The sequence below is a fragment of the Amblyomma mixtum genome, chromosome 8, assembly GCF_055824585.1.
Source record: "Amblyomma mixtum isolate Tamu chromosome 8, ASM5582458v1, whole genome shotgun sequence".
NCBI lineage: Eukaryota > Metazoa > Arthropoda > Arachnida > Ixodida > Ixodidae > Amblyomma > Amblyomma mixtum.
Window position 1 is genome coordinate 39,785,068 of NC_143019.1, and position 19,765 is coordinate 39,804,832.

The 19,765-nt window shown below is 47.4% G+C and overlaps 1 protein-coding gene and 1 pseudogene across 1 annotated transcript in view; one reads left to right on the forward strand and one right to left on the reverse strand.

Annotated features, from left to right (window-relative positions):
- LOC149332160 (uncharacterized) overlaps positions 1-19,765 on the forward strand; it is an 88,995-nt pseudogene that overhangs the window by 385 nt on the left and 68,845 nt on the right.
- Positions 12,910-19,765, reverse strand: part of LOC149332161 (uncharacterized) — a 31,385-nt gene continuing 24,529 nt past the window's right edge. Inside the window, exons 5-6 of the mRNA XM_089557105.1 lie at positions 17,501-17,699; positions 12,910-13,471 (exon numbers count right to left, since the gene is read on the reverse strand). Coding sequence (XP_089413231.1) covers positions 13,381-13,471; positions 17,501-17,699 — 290 coding nt within the window. The 3' untranslated portion in view covers positions 12,910-13,380. The remainder of the gene's footprint in view (positions 13,472-17,500; positions 17,700-19,765) is intronic.

Sequence of the window (19,765 nt, forward strand, 5' to 3'; positions counted from 1 at the left end):
AGAACCAAGACATAAGCGCACAGCAACGCCAGCCATAGGTCAACCAAGGTCATTGAATGTCGGCGGCTAGTCAGGCGAACTGTGAGTTAGGTATCTTAGTGTAGCTTTCGATACACTAGAAAGGGAACGCCGACACAAGTATACCTTATACAATTCCCGTCGCATCACACTCCAGCGGACAATTGCACTTTATGCTTTGAAATCTTTATAGAGCTGCTTTCAAACCAAAAGGTTTAATGCATCGCTTAATTGCTTATACACAAAGAGCTGCTGTTGTGCTAGACGCAAAGAGAATGTTTTGCGCCCTGTTCTTTAACTTCGCTTTCAATGATATAATTGATATAGCTCTGAAATGAATCGGTAGCGTCCTTCACTCCCCCTCCCCCCTTTCTGGAGTAATTAGTCATTAGCAAGTACAAAAATACAAGGAGTTTGGTTATGAAGTTGTATCTACACTTCAAACAGCTTTTCTTTAAAGTTTTTTTCCGCAGGCGTGTACATGAATGGGGCGTACAGCTTCAATCTTAAAATACGATGTGTTTAGCTCACCTTCTGGGATGTCCATCTCATGTATTTCATGAAATAACTCATCGTTTGCAGTTGCTACTTCAGCCACTAAACGCGCGTACGAGTGTTTTTCTAGCATTGTTTTTGACACCATCGCTACGTCACGCGAAACATAGACCCAGGCTAGGGACTGAGTTTCCATTTCGGTTAACTGTTTTCGCAGTTTAAAAGGGTTTCAGTTGCTATTTTGACAGATAGTTTGTTTCAAAGGATAGAAGTGACTCTAAGGAATGTTCGCCAATCCCCCGGTGCCGCCTTTGGGTTTTTTCTAATATCATCAAAACCAACAGCCACAGCAGGACTGAAGCCTTCCCCACTAACCTCCAGTTAATCATGTTCAGGGCCCGTTACCACCATCTTAACCCTGCAATCTTTCCAATCTCGTCCGCCCACCTGACCCACTGCTTCACCCTGTTACGTTTAGGTTCTGTTGGAATCCACCCCGCTGCCCTAAGGAACCATCTGTTTTATTTCTTTCCCATTACATGTGCTACCCATTATCAGCACCTACTCTCAATTTCGGTTATTAAATATCTGAAGGTACGTTTCTTCCCTAGCCCATGTGTTTCTCTTTCTGTCTTTGGAACAAAAGGAAACAGTAGAGAAGCGAGCTGTCACAGGTATGTGAATTGTGACAACAGGCTCCAGGCAATAGCCTGCAGTTATAAATTATCGGTTAGCTGCAGCCATTGCTCTCAGTTCTTCGCCCCGTGGAAGCCAAGCCTGATGCATACCTGTGTCGGCTATAAATGCCGACAACGCCCGATTTCGGGACCCTGTGTCCAGATTCCTGTGTCTGGTGGTCGGATGGGGTGGTAACCCTGGCTGCCGAGGTGTAGCTTGTGTGCCGCCCGAGCACCTAACTTTCGTAAATCCACCATTTTTTACAAGATGTAAAATTCTATCCGAAGTGGTGAAACATCGCCTTCTACTGGTTGAAAACAAACGCACGTGGAAGACGCAGGTGCGATCTGGTTCCATGGGGCGACAACTGCACCTGCGAAGTGGCAAGAGTGTGACAACTGCCGCCATCTGTCGTACGCGCCTGTCGCGAACGTGATATGCGCACGCGCAGTAGGAGCTGGCGGCTTGTTTTCAGCCAGTGGAGCAGCAGGAGGAGAAGCGTGCATGCGCATCGCAGCCTTGTGAGAAAGGCGGATTGTTGAAAGAACTGACCGCTTATTTTTCTTTAATCAGATCACGCCTTTTTAACGCATATTAGCCAAATCAGTTGTTCCAACCTGGCGAGTGATACCAACGGAGCGGCAAGTTTTCTCATAGCTGCTTATGAATAGTATAAATACAAATTCGTTAATTTATTTAGCGCAACAAAAATACACACGATGAACGGAATGCTATCTCCCGAACCACCGCTAAGCCATCGTCAAAATATTTAATAGATCGTCAATTCCTTCCATACCTCTATCTCTTAACTGCCAGTCTTGTATTCAGTAGCCTAAATAAAATGTAGGTGTTGAAATTCCGAAGCCATTCTTCGTCGGAGAGCTAAAAGCAGAGAAAACTGATATCTGCAAGTCACTGTTCAAAAGTCGCCGCTCTCACTTTCCTGTATTCGCACTCTGCACGGAAACTGCACAGTGGGTTTACCTGACCCCCTCACCACAATTGGGGGCACACAGCGGCGGAAAGAAACTTAGCTCTCTGCGGCGACCCGTATCGGAGCAATGCGAAAGCAAAGTGACCACATATACTATATCTACGTCGGCGCTGTTCTGAAGTCCATGCACTATTACGCCCAAGGCTACTTTGACGTCTAAGTGTTTTTTTCTCGTTTTTCACGTTTAATTATTTAACTAATCAAACCTCGTCAACCAATCTTTTCCCAAGGCAACACTTTATAAATCACTATGAGTTAAGTTTCTCCTCAGGATCGTCGTCGGAATGGCCGGTTCGTCTATGATCGTACGTGGTTAGCATTTCGAAGGGCACTTCGCGCCTTCGTCCACTCGTCCGGCGACACGTTGCCGGTTGGGGCAGCAACTCCAAACTTCTTGAGAAGCAAAACTAGTTTATTCAAGACGAGATTAAAAATTCAAGTAGTAGGAGAAAAAGGCTGTTTAAAAGAAGGGCTGTAGAAAAGCGGCCGAGACTGGGACTCGGCGCGCTCGTCCCGCTCTTTGTTTGCAGGGGGTTTTTAATACCTTCGATAATTGGGCGGAGCATTATTAAATCTTCTCTAGCCCAATTTCAACCAATACTGCTGCAATGGCGCTGCAGATAGAAGTGGCCGGAGCCCAGTGCTCGCCAGAGCTCGACTCCAGAGGCGCCAGTAAAGTCCACTGCCTAGCTAGACAGTCGGTGGTTTCAGAAGTCGCCGACCTTACTGACCCCCACCCACTTGAGAGCTAATCTCTTCTCAATGGGAAACGGTCGTCGGCCTTGAACAGCGTCCGAAGCGCGCGACGGGCTGTCGCCGTTCCTAACCCTTCCAGACTTCCGACGGACACCGTAGGGGGAAATTAGCTACTGGAGCCGTAGGCTTCAAGCTTAAAGGGACCATGAAAATAATTAAAAGCCGCTTGTAAATCTTAGAAGTTATGCTCAGAAGCACTGACACCAAGTATGAGTCTTCGGAACTGAGCCGGCAATTTATTATGGCTTTTTAAAAATCGCGTTTTTTAAAATTCGCGGGCCGTTTGCTGTCTTCGGAGGGAGCGATTTTGAAACCAAAACCGGGAAAACAGACGTCACTAGTCCCATGACGTCGGTAGGCCACCACACGCTGTCATTCGCTCGAGCCGCGGCAGCTACGACGTCACGGGCACACTTCCGGTAGCGGTGAAAATCGTCTGCTCGAGGCGCCGCGCGACCCCCTCGGGCAAGCGCGGGCCAGGGCATTGCCTTCACGCATATGTTTTCAATTTACCTCTGCCGCCTCTTTCTGCCGGGAGTTCGGGAGCAAAGAAAGCGCCGAGACCGGAGAGACGCTGCCGACGAACGCTGCTCCTCGGGAGTGCGACAACCGGAAGTCGTAAACCGAACGTCAGCGAATGACGTATTCATGGGCGGAGCCCAGTCCCGGAGCTGTTTTCTTTATTTTTTCTTGGTGCTCCGCGTGTATGAGTTGAGGGGGGAGAGGAGGAGCGTGATTTTTAATCGTCTATAACTTCGTTGTTATTCATGCTAGCTCGAAAATTCTTTCGCTGGGGTGACGAGTGATGGATTGCCTATCTTTACGTAGTCTCAATTAATTTGTTTCATAGTCCCTTTAAAGGGACCATGCAAAGAATTAAAAGCTGCTTCTAAATGTTAGAAGTGATGCTCAGAAGCATTGACACCAAGTATGAGTCTTCGGAACTGAGCCGGCAATTTATTATGAATTTTTAAAAATCGTGTTTTTTTAAATTTCGCGGGCCGTTTGGTGTCTTCGTAGGGAGCCATTTTGGAACCAAAATCGGGAAAAGAGACGTCACTAGTCCCATGACGTCGGCAGGCCACCACACGCTGTCATTCGCTCGAGCCGCGGCAGCTACGACGTCACGGGCACACTTCCGGTAGCGGTGAAAATCGTCTGCTCGAGCCGCCGCGCGACCCCCTCGGGCAAGCGCGAGCCAGCTGGGCATTGCCTTCGCGCGTATGGTTTCAATTTACCTCTGCCGCCTCTTTCTGTCGCGAGTTCGGGAGCCAAGAAAGCGCAGAGACCAGAGAGACGCTGCCGACGCACGCTGCTCCTCGGGAGTGCGACAACCGGAAGTCGAAAACCGAACGTCAGCGAATGACGTATTCATGGGCGGAGCCCAGTCCCGGAGCTGTTTTCTTTATTTTTTTATGGTGCCCCGCGCGTACGAGTTGAGGGGGGAGAGGAGGAGCGTGATTTTTAATCGTCTATAACTTCGTTGTTATTGATGCTAGCTCAAAAATTCTTGCACTAGGGCGACGAGTGATGGATTGCTTATCTTTACGTAATCTCAATAAATTTATTTCATAGTCCCTTTAACACTATGCCACAATCACACTTTCAAACATTTATCTTAAGAAAACAACGTAATCGGGCGGACAAAATTGCGGACACTGTTTGCTGACATGACAGAACCATATAATGTCCTCGCATTAAAAATAAATATGACACTCAAAAGCGGAAGAAGGAATGCTTTATATAGTCTGAAGTCGTCCGGCCTCGGGTTCGTGCGATTCTTTTGTGGCAGATATCCCTTAGATATCCCTTGAAGCCAAGCCTCATCGCATGTGGCCATCGCGCGACTGCTCAACATAAGCGTTCAGTGTAACCGGTTTGTTACACAGCATGTGTGGTTGTACTATGCAGCATGTCTCCCCTGAAACTTGGATATCATAAGTTCCGGCGTAGCTCTATTGGCCCACGTGATAAAAATTTTCTTTATATCCGATTTTCCAGAAGCACCGCATCAACGTACGTATTCGGCAGGTCCCCCCTTGAGCTGGGTCTCATGGCGGCGGCTGCAGCGGGCGCCGTGGGACTGCTGCTGCCGTTCCTGCTGCCAGCGCAGTGGGCGGTGCCCTCCCGCCGGAGCGAGACGCAGCCCACGACCAGGTCTCGCTCCAGGACCGGGGCGGGCTGCTCGGGGGCCGCGGCGGCCTGGCCGGCTTCAGCGAGTTCGTGATGACGCGTGTGGACAAGGGCCTCGAGAAGTTCCCCAGCATCCCCAGCCTGGACCCGCAGGAGTGCATGAAGCGAAGCGTGTGCGAGGCGCACAACCAACCGAACAAGTACGGCCTCATCGGCCTGCTGCTGCAGCTGCTCTACCCGTGAGTGTCCTGTCCGAGGTCAAAGGCTTAAACTATCATCATCATCATCACCACCACCACCATCATCATCATCGTCAGCCTGACTACGCCCACTGCAGGGCGAAAGCCTCTCCCATGTCTCTCCGATTAACCCTGTCCTTGGCCAGCTGCGGCCACCGTGCCCCTTAAACTTCTAAATCTCATCCGCCCACCTGACTTTCTGCCGCCCCCTGCTACGCTCGCCTTCTCTTGGAATCCACTCCATCACCCTTAAGAACCAGCGGTTGTCTCGCCTTCGCATCACATACCCTGTCCATTTCTTCCTCTTGACTTCGACTAGGATGTCATTAACCCGCAATTCTTCCCTCACCCTCTATGCCCGCTTGCGGTCTGTTATATCACCTCTTGCGCTCCTTTCTGTCGCAGCGCAGGGTAGTCTACCGTACACGCACTGGTGAGGAGGTGTCTGCCAATCCCACTCTCGGCAGCCCTCAGGGATCCCCCATCTCACCCCTTTTGTGGAATGTGATAATCGCAAACCTTCTCGAGTGTCCAGTGCCTCCTGGCGTGACAATACAGGCGTATGCCGATGATACTATTGTGCTGGTTCCGGCCCGCACGCGCCACGAGCTGGAGCAGCTGTGTGCCGAGGTCCTTGACAGAATAGCCTGTTGGGCCGCTGATTCGCGGGTGACAATATCATGGCCAAAAACATTTTGTATGCTGTTTTCCCATGGCGTGGGCGGAATGGAAAAGCGTAATCCCACCGTGCGCTTTTCGGGCCGCCCCTTAAGTTTCCAACAGGAACTCAAAATTTTAGGCGTTGTCATCGACCGCCACCTCACTTTTCTACCTCATGCTAACTTCCTCCGCGACAAGGCTGAGATCCTCACTTCGCGCCTTGTCTCATTTCTGTCGTTCCATCGTTCCCTCCCTCTCTGTTCTCTACGTAGGCTTTATTTCCAAGCAATACAACCCGCTTTAACTTTTGCCGCGCCCGCTTGGTGGTCTCGCAGCGCCAATTCCCGCCTTCGGGAGAATGTTGTTTCTGTGCAGCGGGTCCCTCTTCTCGCTATCACAGGGGCTTTCCGCACAACGCGCACTGCTGAGCTTCAGGTACTCCTCCGGGTACCCCCTCTTCCCTTGCAATTGGATCGCCTCTGTGCGGAATACCTGTTAAACGGTGTAGATCACGTCACCTTTGGAGGTCACACTTATCTGCCATCTGATATCTTGCCCCGCTTTGATCCCTGGTGCGACCATCCCTCTCTGGCTTCCTCGTTCTCCTTCACCCGCCTTCTCCCTTCTCACTTTCCATCTCAGTCCTTCCTTCCCGGCTTTCATAGATTCACGGATGGCTCTTATACGTCCCACTCTGCGGGTGCTGCTTACGTCGCATTCTCATATTCTGGCGCGCTGCGGAACGTGGGCCGGTCTCGTCTAGAGACAGCCTCTAGTGCCTTCTGCGCAGAGGCTGTTGCGTTTCATGACGCCTGTTGTTACGCCCGGCGCGCCCCCTCTCCTTTACCCTTACATGTCTACTCTGATTGCATTTCTCTCCTTCAGGCTCTTCACTCTCTTTCTACGAACGACTTACGCGTCCGCGACATAAAGCGCACTCTTGCTGCACGCAAGCCGCAGAATAGTCAAGGTGGATGGCATAAGAGCCGCTGGCCCCCACTGTTAGTTGAACAATCATACATACGATTTTGTTTATAAAGCGTTGTACTTTCGAATCAAGTACACACATTACAATATTTTTTAAACGAGTTTATAAAAATTTGTTTAAATCATTATAAATTACAAATATGTAGCCAATTATTTTTCAATTACTATTTTTTGTTATTTGTGTTTTTCCGCATACCTGATTTTGGGGCTTCACTTCCGCAGCCTTACTGATGCCGCTGGCGCTTGGTTCTAGACCTTATTCGAGCTGCACTTTTGCGACCTATGTGAATTGACCTTCACAGGAGCGGCCGCTCCAACAAACTGGTCGCACTGCCGCACCGTCGGGACTGTCGTTGCGAACGGCCCTGCCGTTAACCAATAGGATTCCAAGGGAGTCTGGCTGCTTGTAGTTGTGTGTCTGTTAACGGGCGCAAAAAAACTCTAAAATGTTTTGCACAACATTAACTCTTTCCCTACCATGGGGAAAATGACCATTTTCTGAAGGTTTCAGTACATTTTTTTTGTCTGTAAAACTACTGAACTCAGTATTGATTGCAATACCTAAAAACAGAGCTGAATAAAGGTGCTTTCTATTAATATACGTTTAAACAACAAATTGCATGTTGCAACAAAAAATTTTATTTGCTAAAAACGAGACTTTAGAAAACAATTCAATAAAACTTGCAAAAACACGTTTGTATATTAAAAGAAAAAAATGTTAAAAATTTTCTCAAATATGCAAAATGTTTGTTTGTGTATTGGCCACTCTCTGCAAAAAAAAATACATTTTTATCTTGAATAGTATTGTTGCCACAAAAGAATAACTGGAAACCCTAACTTTGTGCATCGGAGCGCGGCCGCCTTTGTTTCAGGCTGGTTTCCATCATGACCGATGTGAAAACTGAATCATCTTCAGCACCTTGCAACATTTTCAGGCTCGTTGTTGCACAGGACGTCGATTAAATCACTCGCAGACGAAACGGAGTCCTGAGATTTGCTATGTCTTAGAACGCGTGCCGCGCATGCGGAGGCTACCAAGCGACTTCGATGGTACCGCATCTTTGGAGTGGTTTCAAAAAATGCCGTTTTGTAGGGGCAAAAAAAGAAACTACATCAGAAACAAAACTTCAGTTCTTCGGCTATAAGCCAAATGCGCATCGTGCCTGTAAGCAACGCGGAAGGCTCCGAAGTTGAGCGGCGAAGGCATCATCTGCGGGCAACATGGCGGGCAATGAGCGCAGGTCCGCGTCTTCATTTCTTCGCAGCGCGTTAAAAAGTGCCCCCTCGCGAGACAAAAGAAAACGACATCGGATTCAAAAATTTTGTTCTTTGCCTACAGACTACATCTGCAGCGTGCTCATTAGAAACGTAGAAGGTTTTGAAATCGGGGCATGAAATTATCGTTAGCGGGCTAATGATGCTCAATGGGCGCGGTAGGGAAAGAGTTAAAGTTCACGAAAGCTCAATAGAATTAATCATGGTTATAATATAAACGCATAATGAGATATTTCACACTTAAATTCGCCGAAGCATTTCTTGCCAATGGAATGCCGCTCGTGTCGCACAGACTGATGTCGCTAGCACGTGAAATGATGGCTGCGATTGATGTCGCAACGACAATGTGACTGGGCCGTCATTTGTCGTGCGCGTCGCAAAATGTGAAACAGCCTTTAGTCTTCGTACGCAATGCAGAATCTGACTTATAAAATGCTTCCTGCGCTCGCACCAAAGAGTTTTGACTGCCATAATCAATGGGTATACCATGTTGGGACTCGTCCCCTTAAAGGTGCACTGAAGAGGATTCTGAACATGTCTTTTTGTCGCGGGAACTCGATCCACACGTTCCTAGCATTCTTAGAAACAGTGACTTATTGTCCTGTGTGGCCGATTTCCCCAATTAAAACGAATTAACGTCCGGCTCCCGCCTTTTTTTTTAAATTCTGCCTCGTACGGTGGGCGGAGTCGACCAACGCGTGGAGCGCCTTTCACCCAGTCCCGTGGAGGCTTTGCTTTCGCTTTATTTAGTTTTTTGGGTTGCCATGAATGATTAGTTGCATTCGCAGACAATATAGCCGCAAAATAAGCCCGAAGAAATAAAAATACGCGCGGACTATTTGCTACTACGGACTACTACGTATTACTCCGCCGATGGCAGAGCGGCAAGCCGCCACGGGACTGGCTGAAAGGCGCTCCACGCGTTGGTCGACTCCGCCCACCATACGAGGCAGAATTAAAAAAAAAAAAGGCGGGAGCCGGACGTTAATTCGATTTAATTGGGGAAATCGGCCACACTGGGCAGTAAATCGCAGATTCTAAGAAAGCTCGGAACGTGTATATAGAGTTTCCGCGGCAAAAAGACAAGTTCAGATTCCTCTTCAGTGCACCTTTAAGGGTTTGTTTAAGCGTGGTGTTCTTTCTAGTTACTTCAACTAGCAAGGGAGGGCGCTGGTGTCGCAGAAACGCTAGGGTGTCTTGATGCGCGTGCCCTCTGGGGGAACGGGTGCATTGAAACAACAGCGCTATGGATGACGCGATTGCGGCCAGGGCCGGATAAAGAAAAATGTGGGCCCTGGGCTAATGCGCATGTAGGCCCCCTCTCCCTCCAGTGACCCCCCTGCTACACTACTGGAATATATCCCATGTTTCATTGTAATTCTACCTAATCAAAAAAAAAACGAAGTGCTATCAATGGGATTCATGCAAGAGTTAGACATTTTCTTTACAGCGCACAAAACACAACGCGACTCTTGGAACATACGACACGTGTCAATCTGTGGCCGAGCGCCGAACGCCACGTAAGAGCCACGTGAGCCGACCGACAACTTGCCGGGCTTCATTGGAGCGCGCTGCGCGCACCGCCTACTCTCCTCTTTCAGTGACACCGTACACAAGCCAACAGGCGGGTTTTTGTTCGCAGCACTGTTTTGATGCTAACGCATTAAATAAAAGCAGGCTGAGCTAGCTTCCTACATTTGAGCTGAGTGCTCCGGTAGCGATCAGGAAATAGAAACACTGATTAATTACTGCCCCGAGATAATATTATTAAAAGTTAATAAAATTAGTTTGATTACACGATGAACGTTTACTACTGTCCTCATGGGACAGATCTAAATAGCAGAATCTAAGTCCTGGATCAGTGGTGAGCGTGCCCGGCCGCTGAGCCGAGCACCTGGGTTCAAACCCAGCCACACAGCGGCCGCGTTTTGATGGAGGCGAAATGCAAAAAAAAAAGGGTGCCCGTGTGCTGTGCGATTCCAGAACACGTTAAAGATCCCCAGGTGGTCGAAATTATTCCAGAGGCCTCCACTACTGCACCACTTTTTTTGCTGCCGCGGTGGCTCAGTGGTTATGATGCTCGGCTGCTGACGCGAAAGATGTGAGTTCGATCCCGGCTGCGGCGGCCTCGATGGAGGCGAAATTCTAGAGGCCTGTGTGCTGTGCGATGTCAATGCATGTTAAAGAACCTCAGGTGGTCGAAATTTCTGGAGCCCTTCACTAGGCGTCTCTCGTAGCCTGAGTTGCTCTGGGACGTTAAATCCCCATAAACCAATAAACCAACAGCACCTCTTTCTCTCCTTTCATTCACACCTTCCTGCCTCCCCTCAAGACTTGATTGAGGTGTCCACCTAGAAGTGAGGCAGTTACAGCTCCTTTTATTTCCTCGAAAATTAAATTTCCCCTTGCTCTACAAAACCAACCCCAAGAAGAAAGAACGAACAAAATAAATTGCCCCGGCCGAGGTGGTCACAATTCGCGGGAGGCGAAATCCTAGAGGTCCGTGCACTATGCGATGTCAGTGCAGTTTAAAGAACTCGATGTGGTCGAAATTATCCGGAGCCTTCAACTACGGCGTTCCGCATAGCCGTACTTGATTTGGGACGTTAAAGCCCATAAACCTAAACATAAATCCATAAACGGGTGTTTCGCTTTCCTAGTGGCCGCCGAGAAAACCCGATGTTCTATAAAATAATTCTGACAACCATTTTTCATATCTGTGCGAAATTCGAACTCGAACAATCCACCCATGTATCTGAGAAAAGCATTCTACTGCGCGCGTTTATTTTCTCAACGGTCTGTATGTGATACTCGCACAAGTAGACACCGCTTCAAATTCCGCTGCGCATTCTAGTTTCGTTTTTGCCTACCCTGCTGTAATCATACTGGTGACGCTAAAACATTGCATTTCCTTAAATATGTAAGCCATGGAGAGGGCGCAAAGCAAGTATTTTTTACATCTAGCACCGCACTGCATATTAGCGGATATGTGTGGTTTTAAAAATTAATTAGTGGATTTTTAGTGGATTATGAAAGCAGTTCCAGCAGATTGCTTGGCGGCGAGGCGGGAGTCCCGCCTGTTATGCCGACGTCAGTATTCTCAAACACACTACACCTTCAACACTACACCTTCAGACGCCACTGGACAGGGGGATTGGCAGAAAACCACGAAAACCTTTCCGCAATCCGTAAGCAAACGCATATATCGCTTCGTAAGAAAGGGGACCTCCTCTGGGTGGCAGGGGAATCCTGCTTTTGCAGCTCGACAAGCTCTCCCAACTGATTAGGCTAAACGAAATTTCACAAGGTGGGGGCCCATCTCCTCGTTCTGGTTTTCTCGCTTCATACATGCCGCTCAAAGTTCTATTGCCCGCGGTTCCATATGCTAAGCAAGTTAGAATAAATGGGCCCCTTCTCCTGCTGTCGGAAGTGAGGCCCGGGGCTGCAGCCCCCTTTGACCCCCCCTTAATCCAACGCAATTTGCGGCGCGCGCGCGCGGGAGACCGCTCAGTATATTTGACATGCATGCCAGAGATGGCTGGCTGTTAAGAAGTCTAACCTCAACAAAGTACGGAAGCCAGGGACGTGGTAAGACGATGGTACAGTCGGGTTAGTGCAGTTCTGCGAGCTGAGAGATTGCTCCACTATTGTATTTGTCACAGGCGACAGGGAGGCTCCATATTCCGGCCGTGGTAGTGAAGCGCTGTTTGCTCGCTGTCATCACTTGGGGCAGTTAATTGGTTAAGTGAGTTTCTCTGCTGCATGTAAGAACACTGACGCGAGACCAAGCGTAAGCGTCACGAAAACATGTTATTTTCTGGCTATCGCGACGGTTCAGTGGCAGCTTCATCGCTGCCGCCAACATGCCGACCATGTGATGCCCCAACCCCCTTCACTCAAGCTAGCGCACCTACACAGCGATAACGTGGAAACCCAGTTCTTCGAAGTAAATTTTCATTTGAGCTTTTGTCCAAACTAAACCTCGGTAACTTTTTTTTATTGTCGATATTATTTTTTCTACAGGAACAGCTCTAAGTACTATGCGCGTTCATACTGGCAAACCGATTGCTTGTGCTGACAAAGAGGGCAAGATAAACTCTAAGTGACTTTTGATGGCACAGGAATACAGCCTTATATTACCGATAAAAGTCAGCAATTCATCCGCAGGAAAAACACATTCCTTCCCCCACCCCTCCAAAAAAAAAAAAAGAAACGAAAACGTTTCTCTTAAATAAACACTGAGAAAAGAACGCCAAATTTAAAAAAATAAAAACCGTGAAGGTGAACCCCTAAATAAAATGTTACATCACATGAACGGGAGGACCTTGTTGACCTCCTGAACACGACGGCAGCTCTTGTCTTTATTGAATCCTTTGCAGAACGCTCCTAGACAGTGGTCTATTGTGATCTATTCTGTTCACACTGACAAGTCGATGCTACAAGAAAGTATACGAACATAATTATGTCTGGACTTCCAAATGTGATGTCACAGAGCTCTCGATTGCACTACAGGTTTGCGATAGCTACTCAAAGAAAACCACAGCTGACAAAAAAAAAACTAAAAAACTTTAAAGTACTTAATGCGCAGTCTTTAGCGCATATTTGGGCTCTGTTCGTTGGTTTACCAATAGAAAGCATATAAAAATTTTTCCTTCTTTGTATATATCCCACAGATATATTTTAAGAAAAAACCCTGCTTGTCACAAGCTGATCACTTTGCGCCCTGGAGTGCATAGTTTCATATATGGAGATACGCAGATATCAGTCCTGAGCTATGGACCTTCAATGTTGGTGACTTGCTTTCTTAGGCGGCACGGCCATGCGTCCCTTTAATATATTTATGGGCCGCGGTATATTACAGCATTTTCTAAAAGTATCATCGTGGAACGCAAAGGTGGAGTTTCTGGGCACAGACTTCATATGCTTTTAATTTAAGCAGGAAACCACGAAACTGACGCTAATGCATTACATTTCTCAACCAATTTTTTTTTCTTGTAACATAAGGGAAAAGGAAGGAAGGCTAATTAATATTTAATGGTGCAGATACAGTTTGGTGCACGAGCATTGGGAGCGCGACGTGGTGGTCATCGTTGTGTAGTTATAATGTCCTGGGCCGACTTCAAGCTCATGGTATCAGGTTCGGAATCATTCCACCTCACGAGAATATTCATCTTCCTGCGAAAACATATCGTCCCTAGCAACCACTTCGGGTGGGCAGTCTGATGCACTGTAGTTTCTGTAACAAACAGAACGAAATCAAAACGAGGAATGCATATGTTTACATTCTCGTAACTGAAAAAAAAAATATTCCGTGGCGATCAAATATGCGGCTACTACCGATCTATACACCGGGTATCTCGCTAAAAGTTTAATTCAATGTTCGATTCATTTTCCCAATTGTTAACATAGAGTGAGCTGAGAGAAAAAAAAATGCAGTTTGACGTGCCTATTGGCCACTCTGACCAATGTTTTGAAAACTGGAAGGGACACTTAAGCCCTGCCTTAAAGGTATGATGCCATAGCGTAATGGGTTGATTGCCATGTATGCAGACTTTCATTCTCTACATTCGTAGATCCCTGGGAGTCCTCATACCGCTCCTGGCGCAGTGGTGCAGCGGTTAAGCGATGCGCCACTGCCCTGCGATGGCAGGTGCTCCCAGCGGTGGGCCTTGGGCCCGAGTAATCTCGCGAGCAATCGTTAATTTAACTGCCACCTGCCACGGTGGTCGGTTTTGCTCACAATCTGGTGGACAGGTTATGATGATGTCACAAGGTCACGCTAACTAGACGGTTCACCTGACACCAAGGTTGCTTTTCTGAGTATATTCCGTGGATTTAAAGGCCACCCTGAGTGGATATGGTAGCCACATGGGATACGCTGCCCCGGCCCATTTTTTGCTCACAGTGCCTACGACGACGACGCGGGATTCACTGCAGAACGGGAGCATTAACTCTATTGCGTTAAAATGCGTAAGCAATTAAGGCCCCTTCAACCAATTAAAGTTTTAAAATAGACAGGGTGTCCTAAGCCAGTGAAACCAGCTGAGTACTGTAGAGAACCGTATAGCCTAGTCAACAGTATTATTTCGTTCTGAAAGCCTAATTAATCAGTAAAATAGATTACCATCATCAGCCTGACTAGGCCCACTACCGGTCAACGGCCTCTCCCGTATCTCTCCAATTAACCCTCTCCCTTGTCAGCTGCGGCCCCCTTATCCTTGCAAACTTTTTAATCTCATCCGCCCACCTAACTTTCTGCCGTCCCCTGCTACGCTTCCCTTCTCCTAGAATCCACTCCGTTACCCTTGAGGACCAGCGGTTATCTTGCCTTCGCATTACATGCCATGCCCAAGTTTCTTTTTCTTGATATCTGTCCTCTTCCTGTCCCTTAACGCTGCACCCATAATTTTCATTTCCATAGCTTGCTGCGTTATTCTCAGTTTAAGTTCAACCTTTTCCATTACTCTCCAAGTTTCTGCCCCATAGGCGAGTACCGGTAAGATACAGTTATTTTATTCTTTTCTCTTGGGGGATATTGGTAAACTGCCGTTAATGATCTGACAGAACTTGCCAAATGCGCTTCACAATATTCTTATTATTTTTGTTATTAACGCGCTAGTACACAGCGGCTCGTGTCGCAGAAAATTCGGCGTCGGTTGACCATAATCGAAAAATCCCCGAAAAATCTGCAGAGAAACAACCTATGAGGCAGGTGGGCCACCTAGGTCACGTGACCTTGTGGCGTCATCACAATCTGCCCGGCGGATTGTGAGAAAACTGCCCGCTCTGGCAGGTTGCAGTTATATTAATCATTGGTCTCTCGGGAATAGCAAGCTGATTCTCAGAACGCCCACCGCTGGGAGACCTGCCATATGAGGGCAGTGGTGCATCGCTTAACCGCTGCACCACTGCGCCAGGAGTGGTAGGAGGACTCCCAGGGATCTACGAATGCAAAGCAGAGAATGTCTACTTATGCATATATGAGAATTAATTGATGGCGCTATAGCGTAATACTCTTAAAGCGGAGCTGAAGTGTCCCCTCCATTTTCACTCTCGTGATCCGGATCCGCGATCACTACACCTGCCCTAAGTATACGTATTCCCCGTTCCAGTGCTTTGCTGCCAATTGTAACCTACTATTCCCTTCCGAAACGTCTGAGCATTACTTTGGTTTTCTGGATATTCATCTTTAGACCCAAAGTTCTGCTCTGCCTATTTTAGTCATTGATCATACTTTGCGATTCATCCTCTGAGTGACATAGCAAGACATAGACATAGCTGGGTGACTATGTCACTCAGCTACTCACTATGTTACTATGTCACTCACACATAGCTGAGTAAAATAGTAATCTGCGATCAGATGATCGCAGATTACTATGTCATTCTTCAAAACTCCCTAGCTGTTCCAAATCCAGGCCTCTGAATACCGCTTGTAAAAAGGCGAGTAATACCAGTCGAGAGATATATTGTCTCCCTTCCTGACACCCTTCCTTATTGGAATTTGAATGCTGTCTTTATGGATGACTATCGTGGCCCTGCCACCGCTATGGATATCTTCTAGTATCACATAAGGCTTTTTTACCCCATTCGCAATGCCTGCATGACTGCTAAGGTTTCCACTGGGCGAAATGCTTTCTCGTAATCAATGAAGGCTATATATAGGAGTTTATATTCTGCGAACATCTCTATCCCCTAATTGATAGTGTGAATATAATCTATTGTCGAGTATCGTTTACGAAAGCCTGCCTGATCATTTGGTTGATTGAAGTCTAAGGTTTTCCTGAGTCTATTAGCGATTACCTTAGTAAATACCTCGTAGGCAACGGACAGTAAGCTGATCGGTCTGTAATATTTCAAGTCCTTTACGTCTTCTTTCTTATGAATTAAGATAATTTTAGCGCTCTTCCAAGCTTCTGGCACGCTCGAAGTCATAAGGTATTGCGTGCACAAGGTCGCTAGTTTTTCTAACACCATCTCCCGTCCGTCCTTCAGCAGATCTACTGTTACCTGATTCACCAGCTGCTTACCCCTTTGCATTGCTCCCAAGCCTTTCTTAAAGCGATAGCTTCACTCTGCTAGTTAAAGCCGTGTATCGCCGTGTGTGCAACACGCACAGCCTGTCAACGAGATAATGAGCAAACTGCCCGCCATGGAAGGCGGCAGTTAAGTTAATGATTGGTCGCTCGGGAAGAGCAACCTGGGCCACACAAGGCCCACCGGTGGGAGCACCTGCCATATCGCAGGGCAGTAGCGCATCGCTTAACCGCTGCACCACTGCGCCAGGAGGGGTAGTACTACTCCCAGGAATGTATGAACGTAAGGTAGAGAATGACCTTCCGCATATATGAGAATTAATCCATAACGCTATCGCATCATACATTTAAGTAGGAGTAAAAAGTGTGCCCTCTTTTTACTTTCTGTTTCTTACTTATGAAATGTCCAGTTGCTGTGCACTACTGCCTCTCTTATTAACGTTGTGATTACATTGGCTACTGTATATATTCGTGTAAAACTCTTCGGATTGTTTAACTATCTCATCCATATTTTTAATGCGATTGCCCTCCTTGTCTTTTAGCACATACAATTTTCACTGGTGCCTAGTTTCCTCTTGACCGCTTTTAGGTTACCTCTGTTCGTTAGAGCGTGCTAGATTCTCTCCATATTGAACTTCCTCATATCTGTTTGCATGCGCTTATTGGCTGGCGTTGATAGCTCTGCCAATTGAATTCTGTTTGTGGGTTTAGAGGCTTTCATGCTTTGGTGTTTCTTAAGTCTTTCGTCACATGTGAAAGCTTGCTGGTATCCTGTCTAACCATCCTACCAGCTACTTCGATTGCTTACTCCGTCGTGATAGCTGTGAGATTATCGTTAATTGCTTGAACATCAAGGCTATCGCGCTCGGTTAAAGGCAAGTACTGCTCTGCATGCAGAGATCCTGAATTTCTCTACTTTTCCTCTCACCGCTAACTCATTGATGGCCTTATGCCTCACTAGTTTCTATGTTCCCTCAAGTCTAATTTAATTCGAGAACTTAACATCCTATGGTCGCTACATCGTACCTTTTCGAGGACCCCCACATTCTTCAAAATTAATTAGTCAAACTTTCCAATTAACTATTTAGACAAATCGCGCACATTCATTTAAGGCTGGTTAATGAAGCTGCGTAAATGGTACTGTAACTGCTGCAATTGTTTCAGTCAGCGTTTTTTTTTTTTGTTTTAAACCTTGCGAAGTGGAGATATACTCCGCAACTGTGAGAACTTACCCACATTCCAGCTGGCACGAACGATTAGTAAGGAAGTAGTTAATCGCTTGCAGTCCTTTTGGCCAGTCGTATTCACAAGCTCTGTATTCCTGACACTCCTGTGCAGATTGATTGTAGAAATACCTTATCCGTCCGTCTTCTTCGTCTTCAGGGGGGCAGAGGGCTGGTGGTTCTCCAGTGCAGTTTACGGTATCCCTTCCTAATGATGGAATGCAAATTACAATTTTCACAACACGAACGGGTTGAAGCAGCGATAGGAATTTTACAAGTTTTATGTGAATTGGCATGAGAAAACGAATAACTTTAGATCGTGTACCGAATGGTAATAATATGATCAATTCTTGGAGGCTATAATTAGTTATAATTAGTCGACACTTAAGATATGCTGAAGATAATACGTGTCTAATGGCCACGTAGGCCAAAATGTGAGTTGCACTGTGGTCATCATTTCTTTTCGAAAAGGTACACTGCATTGTGTACCTAAAATTTATAGCCAGAAAAATGGTTATAGATGTTTTTATTGCATTGCATTGCATCTGATAAACAAAACCGGGGGGGGGGGGGGGGGGGGGGGGGACCGCTTGCTGCTTTAAGAGCGGAGCATCGCGCCGACACGTCTGCACGCGACCAGTTTTCCAGCCGAAGAGCGAGTCGTGTCCCTCGCTCGCGCGCGCAGCAATCACGCCGTCCGTGGCGCTCATTTCGCTGCGACGCCGGCGCCCTCCCTTGTTTAACTAAGAAAGAAGAAAGACATCACGTTGAAGCAAACTGACGTCGAATCGATATTTGAGCTAGTTGGTATGGCATCATGAAAAAAATAGTGCACTAAGGACAATGGACCAACAAGACCGATGATGTTATGCCAACTAGCTCAAATGTCGATTCTACTTCAGTTCATTTCTATTACCTTGAGCTCCTCTGTACGCGTGAATCTTCTTTAAGCGCTTGTGTTGTTTGGTCTTCCTTGCACGTTCTCCTAAGTGCGCTATTATTTCTATGTTAAAGCAAACCACAGGGGACGAGCGGCGCAAGATCCCCACACGTGACACTCCCAAAATTTCTTTATGAGTCGCCTGGTAAATTTGGGCGTTATATCAACCCATCGACAGATAGACATCCTGCTGAAGCAAAGGAGAACTCCCACAAGAGTATGATGGTTTTAATTTGTATTTTCGCTGTTTGCATTCATGGTAATGGTGTATTCCTTTTAAATAAGGAAGTCTTATTCCTGATTTAAAAATCGACGAACAAGGTGTTCTAAATGTGCTATTATATACTGACTTTAAAAAATCCAAGGTCCAGATTTTCATCTTAACGACTTTTTGCACACGTACGCTGAATGGGCCTCTAAACATCTGATGAAAATGTTTCAGTCATAGCAGCGGATGATTCCCCTCTGAATGGAAGATAGCAAAAGTTATACCAGTCCATGAAAGCGGAAACACTTGTGTTGTAAGACGGGAGTTTGTTTAAAGGAACTGGGAAGACGGGAACAGTGGCGAAACCAGTCCCAGGTCAGCCAGGTCGAGAAGAGACATCCGCGGCGACAGCAATATACGGCTGAAGCACAGAGCCATCTTCGTCTTTGTCATGGGTGTACGTCTTCTTTACAATCGCCCCCGGTGAGAAGAGGAGCATTCCTGACGACTTAGGGCGACGGTAACATGGCGGGCTTGAGGCGCTGAACATGAACTGTCTCAAGGCCTCGGCGGTGGAGATCGGGAGCGTCATGAGGGGTTCGACGGCGTAATTAACAGGAAATGTGCGCGAGAAATTTCGAGGACAGGCCAGAAGCGATTGACGGTATCCAGAGGCACACAAGGGTGCCACGAGAGAAGGGTGAAGTGGGGTGAGCGTTCTCGTGGCGGAACTTCTGGTCGTGGTAGAATTTCTGGTCGACTTGCTCTTCAAAAGTCTGGCGCTCGGTTGCAGACACACTATAGGGGCGCTGCCGCAGCGGAACATGGGCACCAATGGCGACGGTGGAAGTTCGGCTAAAGGAACTTTGGTGAGCGTCGAAGGAAGACCGAAACTGATGAAGGAGGTTGAGGAGCTGTGTTCTTTGCGATAGAGGAAGGTGGGCGTCGACGATTGAGCGTAAGAAATATTCGATAGAAGAGGGAGCTGGCGCAGAGGCAGGTGGGTTGAGCGCGTTCATGGTGAGGTGCGGTGTACCGTCTGTCTCCTCGCGGATGAGCAGAGATGCAATGGGCTGCACACTGCCGAGGCATTCACCAAGGAGCACAGCCGTAAGGTAGGGAAATG